This window comes from Pelmatolapia mariae, linkage group LG16_19 (assembly GCF_036321145.2).
Source record: "Pelmatolapia mariae isolate MD_Pm_ZW linkage group LG16_19, Pm_UMD_F_2, whole genome shotgun sequence".
Taxonomy (NCBI): domain Eukaryota; kingdom Metazoa; phylum Chordata; class Actinopteri; order Cichliformes; family Cichlidae; genus Pelmatolapia; species Pelmatolapia mariae.
In genome coordinates, this window is record NC_086241.1 from 69,743,153 (window position 1) to 69,760,070 (window position 16,918).

At 45.1% G+C, this 16,918-nt stretch overlaps 1 protein-coding gene and 1 long non-coding RNA gene across 2 annotated transcripts; one reads left to right on the forward strand and one right to left on the reverse strand.

Annotated features, from left to right (window-relative positions):
* Window positions 1–542: 542 nt before the first annotated feature.
* LOC134645771 (uncharacterized) lies at window positions 543–4,629 on the reverse strand. The gene is made up of 6 exons (XR_010573964.1): window positions 4,432–4,629; window positions 3,078–3,288; window positions 2,828–2,961; window positions 2,560–2,725; window positions 2,078–2,371; window positions 543–1,773 (listed from the first exon to the last, which is right to left on the reverse strand). It is a non-coding gene; the product is annotated as an uncharacterized LOC134645771 (long non-coding RNA).
* A 6,464-nt stretch (window positions 4,630–11,093) lies between these two features.
* Window positions 11,094–16,028, forward strand: atg14 (autophagy related 14). The gene is made up of 11 exons (XM_063499804.1): window positions 11,094–11,466; window positions 12,348–12,410; window positions 12,577–12,619; window positions 12,948–13,029; window positions 13,103–13,340; window positions 13,441–13,667; window positions 14,021–14,138; window positions 14,234–14,324; window positions 14,456–14,541; window positions 14,660–14,834; window positions 15,060–16,028. Exons 1-11 carry the CDS (start codon window positions 11,216–11,218, stop codon window positions 15,180–15,182), a joined length of 1,497 nt encoding a protein of 498 aa, XP_063355874.1. The 5' UTR covers window positions 11,094–11,215; the 3' UTR covers window positions 15,183–16,028.
* Window positions 16,029–16,918: the final 890 nt, after the last annotated feature.

Consider the following 16,918-nt stretch of genomic DNA (forward strand, 5'->3'; position numbering starts at 1 on the left):
GGAAAGGAGGGGGGCTGGCAGTGTTTGCTAAAGACTGTTGTGGTATCCCTGGGCACATCGCTGTGAAAGAACAACTCTGCAACACAGACATTGAGCTATTAGCCGTTAGCAAGTGCAGATTGATCAACCTCTGCCCATATTTCCTCCAGAGCAACTCTGCTTCTCTAAGATGCTTTTAATATCTAATCATGTAACTGACCTGTTACTTTTAAAATATCCCTGCAGCTGTTTCTTTTTAGTACCACTTTTTCCAGCCTTCTCTTGCCCCATCCCAACTGTTTTGAAACATATTGCTGCCATCAAATTAAAATGGACTTATTTTTAACGACATAGTCTCAGTGTAAACATTTGACATGTTTTCTATGTTCTACTGTGAACAAACTTTGCCTTTCACATTTGCAAATCAGTGCTTGCTCTTTTTTTATTCACATTTTACACTGGAGTCCAGTATTTTCAGAACTATGTTGGTACAAAGCATAATCTATACAAAGCAAAACATAATGTGCTCGGTGTAAACTGTCACAACATCAAACACGCTAAACCACTTTATATCTACTACACTATACTGAGCCACTTCAAGACCTACTATACATTGTTTTATTTTTTAATTATTTACTGTCACTGCTTTATAGTTGTATTTATCAATATCAACAGCTGTAACTTTTAGATTAATCAAGTTGACTTTATCGAGATTCAGCTTCAGTTGTATACTTTCCATTTCACAACTTCCATCTTATACACTTTAAAAATCACTCAACATTTTTTATTTTCAGTGTCACACAGCTCGTTCTTGTATCTCCACTACTCAATGGTACATAGTAAACACGTATTATAACTTTTCACATTATATATATCCAGTCACCTAGATATGTTGAAGTCTTTCCACTTGCTGCTATTATGTTTCAGTCATTAATTGAACTGTCTCAGTGATATGTCGAGTCCAGAAAGTTTATTAAGCCAGAGATGAGTTCAATACCATGACTCCCTCTGGTGCCAGTTAGTGGATTAAATAGTTCTACCACTTGCTCCATCATCAGTCCGTCCAGAGTAAATTCAATGTCTGGCACAGTAATCCTCTCAGGCCAGTCGACCAGCAATCCCAGCTCATCTGTACCATGAGCACCACCACCAGAATCAGTACCTAAGCCCTGAGCAGCAGTGAGCTCACTCTCAGTGGCTGTCACACTACCATCAGCTGTCCCACCAATAGTCCCATCAGCAGCAGCTGCTCTAGTCTGAAAGATGTCCTGCATGGCAGTTGAGGCTCGGCCCTGTTACTGGAGGCTGCCTCGGACAAAAATCTGTAATGGGCTCAAGTGTCTCTCTGTCCGCAAGCCATGATTGTTCCACTGTTGAGTGAAGTCTTTCAAATCTCTGTTGATCCTTGGGAGATAGATGTAATGGAGAGCCCAAAGGTGCATTTCATTGTCAATGTCAATGATGCCTTCCTCCTCCAGGTGGTGAAATAAATCACAGTAGACATTGGTCATTCCTCGCCACAGATCACCTCAGAGCCTCTCAATTCTCTGATTATGGGTACTCCTTCCTCGTAGGGCACTTCCACGATCAAAGCCTCTGAAAATGTTCATCATCAAGCAGACAGCATTGTTTTCCCCTCCTCTGTCTGTCCGGACCCTCGAGGGTACACCTTAGGATACCACGGCTCTGATGAAACTTGATAAAACGGTACTGCTAAGGTTGTTGTTTGAGGCATGAGGGAAGACCACAAGACGACTGTATCCATCAATAGCCCCATGAATGACTATCCTCCACCTAAAACCGTGGTCCATAAGAAGAAAAATATTATTTCTTTGTTATTGAAACAATGGAAAATACACTCTTAATTGATTTACATGGCACTATTGCATGTCAAGTTTGAATTTTTCTCTGTATGTTGCTTGCGCTGTCTGTGTTCTCTCATCTTCCCCTTTAAACATAACCAGTTGTGTTAGAGGACTGCTCACCCCAGGGCCTGGCCCTATTGGACGTGTCTTACTGTTCAACAATTATATTTGATGTAATGCTGAATTTCACTTTGGTCAAAATAGGTGTTCAACAAATCAGTGTGGTTGGTTACCGTATCAGCTTGTGATTTCCATCCATGTGCCACAATGAGTTTGGACCTGCAACCTGATATGTTCTTCGTTCTGGTCTCTGCAAAACTGCTCTAAGGGCAGCTGCTCCAGGATTCATCCGTAACATGCTTGCTCGAACCCTCCTTCGCTGTACACGTAGTCCACGTACTCGCAGGGAGGCTCTGACAGCCTCAGGACCAATTTGTTCATTGCCAGCAACAATGTCCTGCACATGTTCATCCAAGGCACTGTCAGTCAGTTCCGCATACATTGATGCACGGGTGAAATGATACTGTCTGAAATCAGACAAAAAAAAAACATGATTATTTTAATCACTACCATAACAACACACTTCATTACTTGACTATTGGTGCACATTCAAATAAACTTATTTTTACAAATTCACAATACCATTTAATTTGAATAAACAGTGAGTGTGTGTCACAAAGAACTTAAAGTCACACTGGTTTCAAAAGTCACTGACTGCAGACGTCTTCGAATTGTACGAAGTGAAACATTCAAAATATCAGCCATCTGCGGTGCAGCGAATCCACATGACTTCAGGAATGAAAGCTGTTCCCGAGTGATACGGTAAAGGGATCTTCCTCTACCTCTGTTGAAAACCACTGGTGCCTGGTATCCAAAACAGCCTGAAAATATATAAGCGTTTGGTGTATTTGGAAAATAGGTTAAGAGTCATAATTTATTTCACACTTTTGATGAGTCAAGGAATCAACACAATATGTGCTTACCTTGTTGGCCATGCTGAGTAGACAGTTCGACCTCCTGAATCAATTCAGCCAAGTCACGCAGAAGTTGATCTGCCGCAGTTACATTGATCAGTCTTCCTCTTGCCCACCGAAGGCTTCTCTGCATTGTCTCCAACCTCAAAGATATCAAAAAATTACTTCTTAATTCATGTTATATTCTCAGGCCATATTCCCCTTAAACATTTTATGCAAGTTTAAATGTTAAATGTTTTCGATCTTGCTTTGATCATACCTCCTTAACGCTAACTGTAGCACATCTGGCCCAACATCGTCCATCAGCAGCTGCCGTGTACAGTCATTAAGAATGTTCTTGCACCTTGAGATGAAAATCCTCCAGGCCATACTTTGTAATGGTCTGGTTGAGTCACAACTATTTTTCCACAGTGCCTGCTCTACTTGGGGTGCTGGCTGCTCTACTTCATCGCTCCTCTGAGGATCACCACCTGAGACAAATCAAGCCAGCTGTATTTAAGACCACCGTTCACAACCAGTCTTTGCCATTTTATCTGTTAACCTATGTTAGTTATTGGCCTCACGTTGCTCAAAGCTCTATCAATCTTTATTTATAAAGCAATTTTCATACAAAAAATGTAGCACAAAGTGCTTTACATGATTAAAAGCAGCCCCCCCCCCCCACACACACACACACACTTAAAGAGTAAGTTTAGTACTTTTTATTGTTTATTATTTCTTTACTCTTTGAGGCTGTTCTCCTGCCATTCTGTGTTCCTAGTGCAAAGTCTGCATTTCTGTGTCCTATCTTTAGTTGGTTACTGCTTTATATTGTTGACCTCTAGTCTTGTGCACTTGCTTTTGCTTCCACTGGTCATACTTGTTTGATTCAATTCACCTGTGTCTTGTTTCTCCCAGCTGCGTCCTCTCTCCCTAATCAATATTATTATCTCTCTTCACTGCGGATTTCCCGCACTCATATTTAAGGTCAGTTTTCAGTTCATGGATTTTGTCTTTCAGTCTACAGTGTCGGGTTTACTGACTACTTAACAGTCTCATGTGGCTCTTTGTATACCCCACTGTATTACTAAATCCTGGTATTGTAGATACAACTATACATGCGTTTAAAAAGGCACATGCGTGCTTATAAGGATGAACATTAAAAGCTGAAAATTAGGAACATCTGTCACGATCTAATTCAGATGAGTTTACTGAAATTGCAAGTTGGTGTTGCACTATGACTTCATGGTTTGACAGTCTGTTAATCCTGCTTACTGGAAAAAGGCTATTGGGATAATTACTCGGCTGTAGAGTTAAATGACTAAGTTTCTCCCATTGAACATATTGTATTATATGCAGCACTTACGCACAACCATACCGCAAAATCAATGCGCAATTACGTGGCTCTAATATTAGAGCCACGTAATCAATGGTGGCCGAGGCGACGGCAAGGCTAAGGCTAGCTTTGTAACGGAATATAACAAAAGTATGAAACGAAAATGTGTTCTTTGTTGCTGGACTGTAAGATGAAAGTAGACACAATTTCGGGCTCCTACATTTTGTCAGAAACTGTAAATTAATGAGTTTTTTACTGTACTGGAAATAAGAATAGAAGAAAATTTATTCATTCTTACCTTATACTAATCATGGTGAAGGCCAGTGCAGTGCAGGAACTTATATGCCTTCTCGGGTGAATTCCGCTGAGAGTAAACGTAATGTCCCGCTCTACTGTACAAGACTTGTGAATGGTTACCTGGAGGGATGTACCACTGTGAGAGGGGTGCCACGGAATAGTCCAAGTCCAAGTACAAAATGATTATGTTCTTTTAACCCAAAAATATAATGGAAACTAAACTACATACACAGCACACAATCTAGACTAAAGGATAATATATGTCCTACAGCTGTATCCTAATTCAACGACTTTAACTACAGATATAAGATAACATATAATAACAGAATAATCTCACAGTGGGCAAACAACTCTGGCTTGTCACCCAGTTGGATTTCCTGGTATTTGTAAGATGGCACTATCTACAAATCAGGACACATTAACTATGATATTAAAAAATGACATGATGACATAGTCCCTGGTCAGTTTACCGAGCATTTCTCAGTTTTGTTCTTTATAGTTCTGTTAATCATATCATTGTTTGTGAGTCCTGGATTATTTGGTGATATGTATACATTATGTATTCTTTTGTTTTCAGTTCCATATTGCTTTTCAGTGTAGTTCTTCTTCAGCGTTCCACAAGTGGATGGAACACTTGTGAAAATACTCCAGTCTTGTCTTCATGTCTGTTTATGGTTTTGTCTGTGTCAAGCTCGTGTGTCTTAGTCTGGGTTTTAGTTTGGTGGCCTCTTGCCTCTTTCTTGTGTTGAGTCTTACTTCCACTGTCTTCTTATTCCCAATGTATCCCTGCTGTGTTACGCAACTGTCTCCAATTACCCTAATCGCCATCCTATTTATACATTTTGCCAATCTCCCGTGAAGTACATTATTCTATTCTATTCTATTCTATTCTATTCTATTTATACAGCGCCAAATCACAACAACAGTCACCTCAAGGCGCTTTATATTGTAAGTTTGATTTTACAATTATACATACAGAGAAAAACACAAACATATTTTTCCATATAAGCAAGCACTTTAGCGACAGTGTTAAGGAAAAACTCCCCTTTAACATGAAGAAACTTCCGGCAGAACCAGGCTCAGGGCCATCTGCTGTGACCAGTTGGGGTGAGAGAAGGAAGACAGGATAAAAGACATGCTATGGAAGAGAGCCAGAGATTATAACAAGTATGATTCAGTGCAGAGAGGTCTATTAACACATAGTGAGGGAGAAAGGTGACTGAAAAGGAAAACTTCAGTGCATCATGGGAATCCCCGGCAGCCTACGTCTATTGCAGCATAACTAAGGGAGGATTCAGGGTCACCTGGTCCAGCCCTAACTATATGCTTTAGCAAAAAGGAAAGTTTGAAGCCTAATCTTAAAAGTAGAGATAGTGTCTGTCTCCTGAATCCAAACTGGAAGCTGGTTCCACAGAAGAGGGGCCTGAAAACTGAAGGCTCTCCCTCCCATTCTACTTTTAAATACTCTAGGAACAACAAGTAAGCCTGCAGAGCAAGAGCGAAGTGCTCTAATAGGGTGATATGGTACTACAAGGTCATTAAGATAAGATGGGGCCTGATTATTTAAGACCTTGTATTTTGAATTCAATTCTGGATTTAACAGGGAGCCGATGAACTGAAGCCATTATAGGAGAAATCTGCTCTCTCTTTCTAGTCCCTGTCAGGACTCTTGCTGCAGCATTTTGGATTAACTGAAGGCTTTTCAGGGAGTTTTTAGGACTTCCTGATAATAATGAATTACAGTAGTCCAGCCTGGAAGTAATAAATGCATGAACTAGTTTTTCAGCGTCACTCTGAGACAGGATATTTCTAACTTTAGAGATGTTGCACAAATGGAAGAAAGCAGTCTTACATATTTGTTTAATATGTGCATTGAAGGACATGTCCTGGTCAAAAATGACTCCAAGGTTCCTCACAGTGTTACTGGAGGCCAAGGTAATGCCATCCAGAGGAAGAATCTGGTTAGATACCATATTTCTAAGATTTTCAGGGCCGAGTACAATAACCTCAGTTTGATCTGAATTAAGAAGCAGAAAGTTAGCGGCCATCCAGGTCTTTATGTCTTTAAGACATTCCTGCAGTTTAACTAAATGGTGTTTGTTATCTGGCTTCATGGACAGATAGAGCTGGGTGTCATCTGCATAGCAGTGTAAATGTATGCTATGTCTTCTAATGATACTGCCTAAGGGAAGCATGTATAATGTAAACAGAATTGGTCCTAGCACTGAACCCTGTGGAACTCCATAATTAACCTCAGCATGTGAAGAAGACTCCATTTACATGAACAAATTGGAGTCTATTAGATAGATATGATACAAACCACTGCAGCACAGTACCTGTAATACCTACAGCATGTTTTGCAGCCATCTTTTATGGTGTGGTCTGCTGGGGTGGCAGCATCTCTGCTGGGGACAGGAAGAGACTGAACAGGCTGATCCGCAGGGCCAGCTCTGTTCTAGGATGCCCTCTGGACCCAGTGGAAGTGGTGAGTGACAGGAGAATGGCGGCTAAGCTTTCATCCCTCCCACCCCATGCAGGAAACTCTAACAGCACTGAACAGCTCCTTCAGTGGCAGGCTGCGGCACCCACGGTGTGGGACAGAGAGATTTTGCAGGTCTTTCCTCCCTACTGCTGTCAGACTCCACAACAAAGACTTCAACTGATCAAACACACACAAACGAGTTATCTGCTTTAGGCTACGTGTTTGAGAATTATACCACGGGGTCAAGTACTTCTGATTTGAGGCATTATTTTTCACAGGAGCTACATTATCCAGTGTCATATGTGGTGAAGAGGCAAAATCAATTCACCTATATATTGTGTATTGTGCCTTAATTAAATGTTCCCTGGTGTTTCCCAGTTGCAGTGTGTGTTACTACCAGTAAGTTTGGTAGTTCATGAAATAGAAGAGCTTCTGTTCCTGTAATACTGAATGTTGTTTTAAAAGGTGTCCAAAAACAGAAAATAAAGTATTTCAAAAGACAAGGAGTATATCACAATGAATATATAATTTGAATTTATACAATTTAATTAATTCCGGTGTTAGCAGTTAAATGTTATGTATTTAGCACCAAATCACAACAGCAGTCGCCTAAAGACACTTTATGTTGCTGGGTAAAAACACAACAATAATACAAAGAAAACAACAACAATTTAATTACCCAATATGAGCTAACATTTAGTGAGAGTGGGAAGGAAAAACTCCATTTGAAGAGATAGAAACATCTGGCAGAAACAGGCTCAAGTAGAGACAGCCATCTACTGTGACTGGCTGAGGTTGATGAAAAGGAGACAGGACAACATATACACTGTGCAAGAGAGCAAGGGATACATACTAACTAATGATTAAATGCAGAGAGGTGTATAAACACAGAACGAGCAAAGAAGGAAAAAATTCATACATCATGGGAAGCCCGCAAGAGCCTAGGCTTATTGCAGCACAAATAAGGGAAGATTCAGGGTCACCTGATCCACTCTAACTGTATTATTTCAGCATTAAAACTGAAGGTTTTAATGGTAATCTCAAAAGCAGATATGGGTGTTTGTCTTCTGAATTAATACAGAATAGAATAGAATAGAATACAATAGAATAGAATAGAATAGAATAGAATAGAATTCAACTTAATTGTCATTGCACATGTCACAGGTACAAGGCAATGAAATGCAGTTTGCATCCATCCAGAAGTGCTTTAGCCATGATATAGATATATTACAATAATATAGGTATGTAAGTATATTACAGAAGTGGTTCTATTATGGTGTGATACAATGTACACGGTATGAAGGTATGTTATGAATATGCTATAACTATAAGTATGTACAGGCTGTAGTGAGTACAAGCTATGTACAGGCTATGAACAGGGTATAAATATGAAAAACTATACAGAATATGAAATCAAAAAACTATACAGAAATATGAGATATACAGCTATACAGAAATGTGAACTATGCAGGTTACAAACTGCTGTAGAATTAAAAATGATCGTATTGTACAGAATGATGTGAGCTGCATCCACAGAAGAGAGGCCTGAGAGATGAAGACTATGATTCCCATTCAACCTTAAAATTCTATAGGAACCACAAGTACGCCTAATATTCCAAAATTAAAATCTGGATTTCAAAGCGAGTCAGTGAAGACAAGCAAATATGGCTGAAATATGCTGTCTCTTTATAGTCCCTATCATGACTCTCTCAGCAACACTTTTGATCCATCAATATTAAACAATTATTGATGCAGCGGATTTAGATGAAACCTGGACCAGAGGTACAGTAGGTATCCCAGAGGAGGGATGCATTGAAAGTTGGACCTCAACTACTAAGGATGATTTTTAATGAATTTTTGAAAATTACATAATTGTAGTGTATTGACTTTATTGAATTGAATATAAATGTCCTTTAATATCTGAGGAATTCTACAGTAAATATGTATGAAACTTGGCACAGAGGTACAGTAGGTGTCTCGGAGGAGGGATGTGTTGAAAGGTTGACCTCAACTACTAAGGATGATTTTTAATGAATTTTTGAAAATTACATAATTGTAGTGTATTGATTTTATTGCATTGAATACAAGTTTGCTTTAATATCTGAGAAATTCTACAGTAAATCTGGCTGAAACTTGGCACAGAGGTACAGTAGGTGTCCCAGAGGAGGGATGCGTTGAAAGTGGGACATCAACTACTAAGGATGATTTTTAATGAATTTTTGAAAATTACATAATTGTAGTGTATTGACTGTATTGAATTGAATATAAATGTCCTTTAATATCTGAGGAATTCTACAGTAAATCTGGCTGAAACTTGGCACAGAGGTACAGTAGGTGTCCCAGAGGAGGGATGTGTTGAAAGTTGGACATCAACTATTAACAATGATTTTTAATGAATTTTTGAATATACAACCAGACTGTCACGATGGTTGTATTGGGCTGTTCCATTGCAATATGTGTGCGCACGTGCACGTGTGAGTGTTCGCGCGCGTGCACGTGCGCGCGGGTCTAGGCTTTCAATCGGGATATAAAGCGAAAAGGCGCTACCGTAAAGAGTGGTGTAAAAGCGCAAGGAAATTTATGCGGCGGAGAAGAAGCGGCTGGCTTGACCGCGGCTCACAAATGACGGCTCACTTGACCGCGGTGTAACAAGCACTGGTACCGAATAGGCAATCACTTAGCAGCAAGGTGAATCGGTGATGCATTAGTGTGGTCTGCACTTCCTCTTCTTTGATTGGGTGAAATGAGTTGAAAGTAATTGGATGAGGGAACCATGGGGAGTGCCCTGCATAATTTCAATAAAACGCCGTTTTAAACGCCGTTACAGGTGGCACAGAACGCCGTAAAAAACGCCGTTTTTATGCACCTTTGAACGGCGTTTTCTGCCGAGTGGCGTAAAAAACGGCGTTTCCGTCTGTCTTTGAACGCCGCATTTTACGTCACTCGGATGGTGCGTTCAGGGCGCCATGTGAGAGTCGGAAAAAACGGCGTTTGTCGAAACAGAACGCCGTTTTTTTCGGCGTTTTGAAAAATTAAACGGCGTTTTTTACGGCGTTTCTTAACCAAACGCGTTAGAAAAGTGGCGAATTTTGGCACTAATGGCTTGCCATATTTTCGCCCGCGCCTATCGCGTTCGGTGTGAACACACCGTTAGTGTGTGTGTCTCACGTTCACACATTTACTGTAAGATTTGGTGGGTGGGAGCTTTTCTGCTGTTCCCAGTTAAGATAAGATAAGATAACCTTTATTAGTCCCACACGTGGGAAATTTGTTTTGTCACAGGAAAAAGTGGACAGTGCAAAGTTATATAGCAAAAATTACAGAACACTGGAATACAATAAGAATAATATACTGTACATAACTGTACAGAATAGAATAAAATATACAATAGGATAAAAATAGAATACAAATTCTATATACAACTGAGTAAAAATACAACTTTGTCAGAAAAGAGTATTACACTTAGTCTTATTGCACACGTGTGGGTGTGTGTGTTTGATCAGTTGGAGTCTTTGTTGTGGAGTCTGACAGCAGTGGGGAGGAAAGACCTGCGAAATCTCTCCGTCCCACACCGTGGGTGCTGCAGCCACTGAAGGAGCTGCTCAGTGCTGTCACAGTCTCCTGCATGGGGGAGAGATGTTGTCCAACAGGGATGACAGCTTAGCCACCATTCTCCTGTCACTCACCACCTCCACTGGGTCCAGAGGGCATCCTAGAACAGAGCTGGCCCTGAGGATCAGCCTGTTCAGACCACACCGTAAAAGATGGCTCAGGCCACCACAGAGTCATAGAAACCTATTCATTAATTAATTGTTAAACCTGTTAATCCCTGCAGTAATGACCCAATGGGAGGCTCCTGTTTAAATCTCCGTGGGGGCTGCAGAGTTCATGAAAACTTCACAGAATAAATGGACTGATTCTTATGCAGCACTCAGTGCTTTCTACAACATTAACACTCCGATGGAGCATCAGAGAGTGACCCGGGGTTAGTATCCTGTATGAGGATACTTGGCATGCAGACTGGGGAAGCCAGGAATCGAACCACCAACCCTCCGATCACCTGATGAGTCGTTCACGTTGAGCTCTGTGAACAGAATTACTTTTAACAACCTCCCATGTTTTTTATGGTGACGTATGCCTGACCCCGCCCACGCGTGACGCCATCAGATAAACAAACCCGTCACGCTGTGAGAGGAAAGAGGAAGTGGCAGTCTGTCCTCGGGTTACAGCTGTGCGTTGGCTCTAAACTATGAGACGTTAGCGGCAGGCCGACCTTCGCGGAGCCGCAGACAGCGCAGCTAGCATGGCGTCCTCCGCCGGCCCGGCCCGGCCCGCTCCGTCCTCCGCGGCCCGGCCGTCACTGCGCCCTCCACTGCCGGCCTCGGCCCACTCCGCGCAGGGCTGCGTTATGCTGGAGTCCGTGGACGACGCGGAGGGGCTGTACGTGGCCGTGGAGCGCTGCCCTCTGTGCAGCACCTCCCGCCGCAGGCTTACCTGCGCTCGCTGCGTGCAGGCCGGAGACTTCGTGTACTTCGACGGCAGGAACACAGAGAGGTAAACACCGGAGCCGAATTCCACCGACGCAAGCTCAAAGTTTCCCGTTCCTACGTTCCTCTGCGCACACGCAGCACCGGGGAGCTGCTCCGCTTCGTCTGAGGATAACGGGAGCTGTCGGTGCCGTTCGGCGTCGTTGTGAGCACCGACTGCGTCTTAAAAAACGTTTTTCACGGCTTTCTTTGTGGCTGACTGCTCTGTTGGTGGGGGCATTAGCCGAAGCATGGAGCCCAAATAACACTGCTGTGGTGAAACAGGTGTTTCAGCTAAACTGAAGCGCGATTATTATTAAAATCAGAAACTCTTTATTTTCTCAAACGTCAGAAGTTACGGTGTAATGACCGGAGGTTTGACGCGCTAATACTCCACAGTCGCCCAGTCTCGCCTTTAAAAAGGTGTAAACTACCCTGAAAACGGCGCTTAGCATTAGCAGCTAACAGTGGTTAGCTAAGTAACTTTCAGGTAGCCTGTTAGCTCAGCTCGATTAGCCTCGGTTAGCCTTTGTATCAACATCTGTTACTGTTAGCTCAGCTAGATTAGCCTCGGTTAGCCAGTTCGCTTTTTTTAAGCTTTATTTGGCCGGTTAGCTCAGTTTTGTTAGTCTGCTAGGTCTCAGGTTATCGCTCTGGTATTGTTAGCCTGGTGGCTAGCTGCTGTGTTACAGAATGAGGTCATATGCTCTGTTTAGACGTTTCCCAGGCTGGGGTCAGTGAGATGACCTCAGGGGACCCCCTGCTCTTTGTTACTGCAGCTGGTGCAGAGGTGTGCTGGGTTTAATCAGACTGTCGGATCCTGCTGGCTTCTGGTTCTGAAACTGTAAAATCCTCTCAGGTGTGAGGCTTTATCTACTGCAGGTGAACTCGTCTGCTGTTTGTCTGCAGGTACACTGAGAAGCTAGAGCGGCTGAAGAAGCTGAAGGGGGAGAAGGAGCAGCTGCAGCAGAGGTAAAACCTGCTGCTCACAGGGACAGGTGATGTCACAAACAGTTGTGGACTGAGGGAGGGCGAGTGAAGCTGTTTGAGGCATCACCTGTGCAGGTGTTGCAGATGTTTGTGTGTTTTTGGTAACAGCAGCTGTGGAGATAACCTGTGACGTCTTCTGTCCTCACAGCGTCGTGCAGGCCATGAACAGGAAGCTACTGGCTGACGAGATGGTGAGTTCACAGCTGCACAGGTGTGCGTTCAGGCACGTGGCTGCCTCCTTATCGCTCCTCTGTTCTGTAATGTCACCTTCAGTGAGCTCACCTGCAGTTTTTAATGCGCTGTAGCTCCTCCCATCCTCCCTGAGACCACGTCAGGTGCACCTGCGCGGTACCTCTGACCTCCAAACATCAGCCGACAGCTGAGAGGCAGAAATGAGAGAAATAAATTCAGATGTTTTAACTTGTTTGCATAAATAAAAATGTGAACATTCAGATTAAAGTTCAAATCTGATTAAAAGCCAGTTTGGAAGAAATCGCTGTTTCTGTGTGTTGTCCTCAGAAATGGAAGATCATGTCGTGTAAGATGAAGGTGGAGCAGCTAAAGGAGGCGGTCGCCTGGGGCAATGAGGAGGCGAGGCGCGGTGAGTGTCAGCAGGTTTAAAACTGACACGGTTCGTGAGCTGGTCGCTGACCCGTTTCCCCCTCCTGCCGCAGATAACGAGCGCCTCTCCAGGTGTCAGGAGGACGTCCAGCGGCTGCAGCGCCGGGCCGTTCGCCACGGTGAGAAACGCGACAAGATCGAGCGCCACAACCGGCGTCTCGGTGAGCTGATGGAGAAACGCAGCCGCGACCTGCAGAGCCGACTGAGCCAGCTCGCCGCACTGCGGCGGGAGCACATCCGCGACCTCACCACCCACATCTTCCCCATGCAGGAGGAGAAACTGGGCAGCAGGTAGGGGGTGGAGCCTTCTGAGTTTCAGGAACGCCTCTGATGGGACCGATGGAGCAAACGTGTTGTCATCCCGCTCTCTGCCCCTATGTGTATCCATTAGAGACCCCGCGGACGTCCTGGCCGAGTGCGACCCGCTGACCTCGAGCACGGTGAGCGAGCTGGCCGAGGCCCGGAGGACCACCTACCTGTCGGGACGCTGGATCTGGGACGACCAGAACGGAGAGACGAGCATCAGCATCACGGGGCCCCCTGTGGCCCTGCCCAGCAATGGAGACTGCTCCGCCTACTACAGCTGGGTGGAGGAGAAGAGCACCAATCAGGGCCCAGGTGAAGAGTGAGGAGGCGGAGCTTTAGTGCTTTTACTGATAACTGATCTAATTTTTTCCCTGAGTTCAGATTTCTTCTCAGCCAGAAGTTTGTTGTTGTTTATCTGAAGTTGTTGTTGTTGTTGTTGTTGTTATTATTATTATAATTATTATTATTATTATTATAATAAATCACGGTTATTATAACTCGTCTGTTTTTATTGTCCTGTTTTGATGTTTTAAAATTATTTTAAAATACTTCATTTACTTTTATTTTTTTTAATAATGAGTATTTTTATGTGGGCGCTCAGAAAACTTTAGTTTGAAAAGGTTTCAGGTGACCCTGTCCTGACCTTTGACCTCCTTTTGCCGCAGAGCTGGACCACATTAACCCGGCTCACACCATCAGCGCCGCCCTCTGCTACACCACGCAGCTCGTCACCATCCTGTCCCACATGCTGGACGTCAACCTGCCCAAGAAGCTCTGCAACAGGTGGGAACGTTTGAAAGCCGCTCGGCTGTAGGTCGATTTCGCCGATGTCACGGCGTCCATCTTTAACCTTCGCTCTGTGCTGTTTGTTTTCTCAGCGAGTTCTGCGGAGACAATCTGAGCCGCTACCGCTTCACCCGAGCTCTGAGCAAGCTCAACACCAACGTGCTCCACCTGTGCTTCTCTCAGGTGAGACTCGCACGCTGATGTTTGTTTGTCCGTCTTCTGTGTCGAGGGGACTCTGAGACGCAGCAGGACCGATTCTGATTGATTGATCCGTCTCCGTGTTCCCGCCTCTCACCCCGTTTCTCTGTGTTCAGCACGTTGACAGCGAGAAGCTCCACCTCCATCACACCCTGAGGAACATCGTGTTTCTGGTTGCCCCTGACAACGACAGCCTGGGCAGGTGAGAGGGGTGAAGTGTTTGATTTCAGGAAAACGTGGGTGCGATCTGCTGATTGAAGGTGTGGCAGAGCTGCCGGCACAGGTGTTGGCCTGACGCAGTGTTTACCTGTGTGCTTCAGGACGGGTCCGTTCGAGGTGTGCGCCGACCTGGAGGAGTCCATGGAGTTCGTGGAGCCGGAGGCGGAGGGGCCGGCGGAGGAGAGCGGAGATGAAGCGGTGACGGACGACGAGACAGACCTGGGGACGGACTGGGAGACGGTGCCCAGCCCGCGGTTCTGTGATATCCCCTCACAGGTAAACTCACCTGAGCACGTTTGTGAGACCGAGCTGCTCGATTATTTGGATCCGTAACCGTTATTATCGATCGGTTATTAACTCGCACTTAGAGCAGCTGCGGGCGGGGGCGCCTGAGGGGAGGAGTCACTGTGACCTCCATAGCTCAGACATCAGTGCAGAAGAGTTATGGGGCTCCGCCTCGTGACCTCTAACCTCTCCTCTTCCTTCTCTCTCCTCCTGCAGTCCATGGATCTTTCCCAGAGTGCCCTGCAGGTCTCGCAGCCGGCCGCCAACACCGGAGGGATGATCTCGTCTGCCGCCGCCTCCGTCAGCTCCTGGCTCAGAACCTACACCGGCCAGCGCTGACCCCGTGGAGTCCCAGGCTTGTTTGGATCTCAGGGGTCAGAGGTCAACATCAGCGCTTCAGACTCTGAAAATAGAAACGTGCTGTTTGAGGAGCTGAGAGGTCCTGCTGACGCGTCACTGCTGATTTGATTGGTTGAACTTTTTTTCTCCTGCTGTGAGGTCGCATCGCGGAGCTGCTCAGTCTCTGATTGGATGACGTGTTGGGGCGAGGTTGTTACAGTCTGGAGGGGCGGAGCTCTGAATTTGCAATAAAATCTCTGAAGTAAGCTCCACGCTCAGGCGTGGCTCAGTCTCCAGCGTGTCGGCGTCACAGTGACCTGACGTGTCCTTTGTGACCTTTAAGGTTGTGATGAGAAACTGGAAGCGCTCGCCTTCAGCAGACTGCAGGACGCCACGAGGTCAACATGCGCTCTGATTGGAGGGTTTTGCTCCAAGCCTGACTTATTTTTATGAAAACACTATTTTCAGTTGTTCTTGTACATTTTCAGCCTCATTCAAAAAAAAAAAAGGTTTCTTCCTGTGGGCGGAGCGTGCGTCATTGTCTCTTCTGGTTGGCTCCAGTTTAGAAAATCGAGCTGCCATCACAGAGCAGCTGGAATCAAACCTTTGCCCGACGCTGACCTTTGACCTGCTGCTCCTTTCTGACTGGACAGAGAATGGCTGTCTGTGATTGGATCCTGAAACGCAGTTGTCAGCTGACCGAGCCGCCTCACGCTTTGTAGCTCAGCTGGTGACTCTGTGGGATTGATGATGATGATGATGGCGGTTTATGGACGAACATGTTTTATTTGAAGTGTTTCAGTTTGTGTGACGTTTGAAATAAAATCCTGTTTTCTGCTTTTTGAATCTGAAGTTGAGTTTTTAATAGAGTGTGCGTGCGTTGACCCTTAACCTCAGAGTCCATGGGCCACAGGAGGTGCTGACATCCACCTGCTGTACAGGCAGGCAGCTTCACCTGTGCCTGCAGGTGGGTTGAAGCACAGGTGAGTGTACACCTGTAATAGCCGTGTGTGAGTACTCGCAGCATCTCCACAGTAACCGCACGATTCACGCCGCGGCGTGCTGTGTTGATAGATTTAAAGACTTCACCCGCTGATGCTGGCAGGACGTCAGCGTCTGTGCTCTGCAGGTGTGAACACCTGAGCTCAGGCTGTCTGATTGGACGGCTCCAGCTGATGGGTCTGTTTATTAGGCTGTCACAGCAAGGTGAGCGCGGACAGGTGATGATTTCACACGACAGCAGTTCCAGTGATGTCGAACACGGATCCCAGGCTGCATACTGTTCGTGTCACAGGTCGGACCGGGCGAGCAGCACGGTTGGTGGAGACGGAACAACGGGGCCGGGACCAACAAAGCATATTACAGTCAAAGTTAATGAGAATGTTTCAGGATGTGTGCAGAAACAATAGAGATCAGTTTATATTCGGTCCTGAGGATCATCAGCATCGTCTCCACCAGCATGTACAGTGTGTGAGATGTTCCCGTAACATGAGACGAGTCCTGCTGTGTTGCAGCTGGGATGTGTCACTCCCTCTGGGTCTGCCCTGTGCCCCGCTCATGTTCCAGGGTGGTGCCGATCATTCATCCAACATCTGCAGGTTTACTTCACTGCATGCTGCTGACGCCCACCTGCAGGCTCATGAAGCCTACCTGTACAGAGTGACTGTGATGAGTGCAACCATCCGTTACCACGGTCCTCCTGACCCACCTGGGCTTCCTTCAGGTGTAGTGAAGCT

Coding starts and splice junctions, on each gene's coding strand:
- atg14 (XM_063499804.1), top strand. CDS start 11,216: ATGGCGTCCTCCGCCGGCCCGGCCCGGCCCGCTCCGTCCTCCGCGGCC. Junction 12,411..12,576: donor AAGGAGCAGCTGCAGCAGAG/GTAAAACCTGCT, acceptor CTGTCCTCACAG/CGTCGTGCAGGCCATGAACA. Junction 13,668..14,020: donor GAGCACCAATCAGGGCCCAG/GTGAAGAGTGAG, acceptor CTTTTGCCGCAG/AGCTGGACCACATTAACCCG.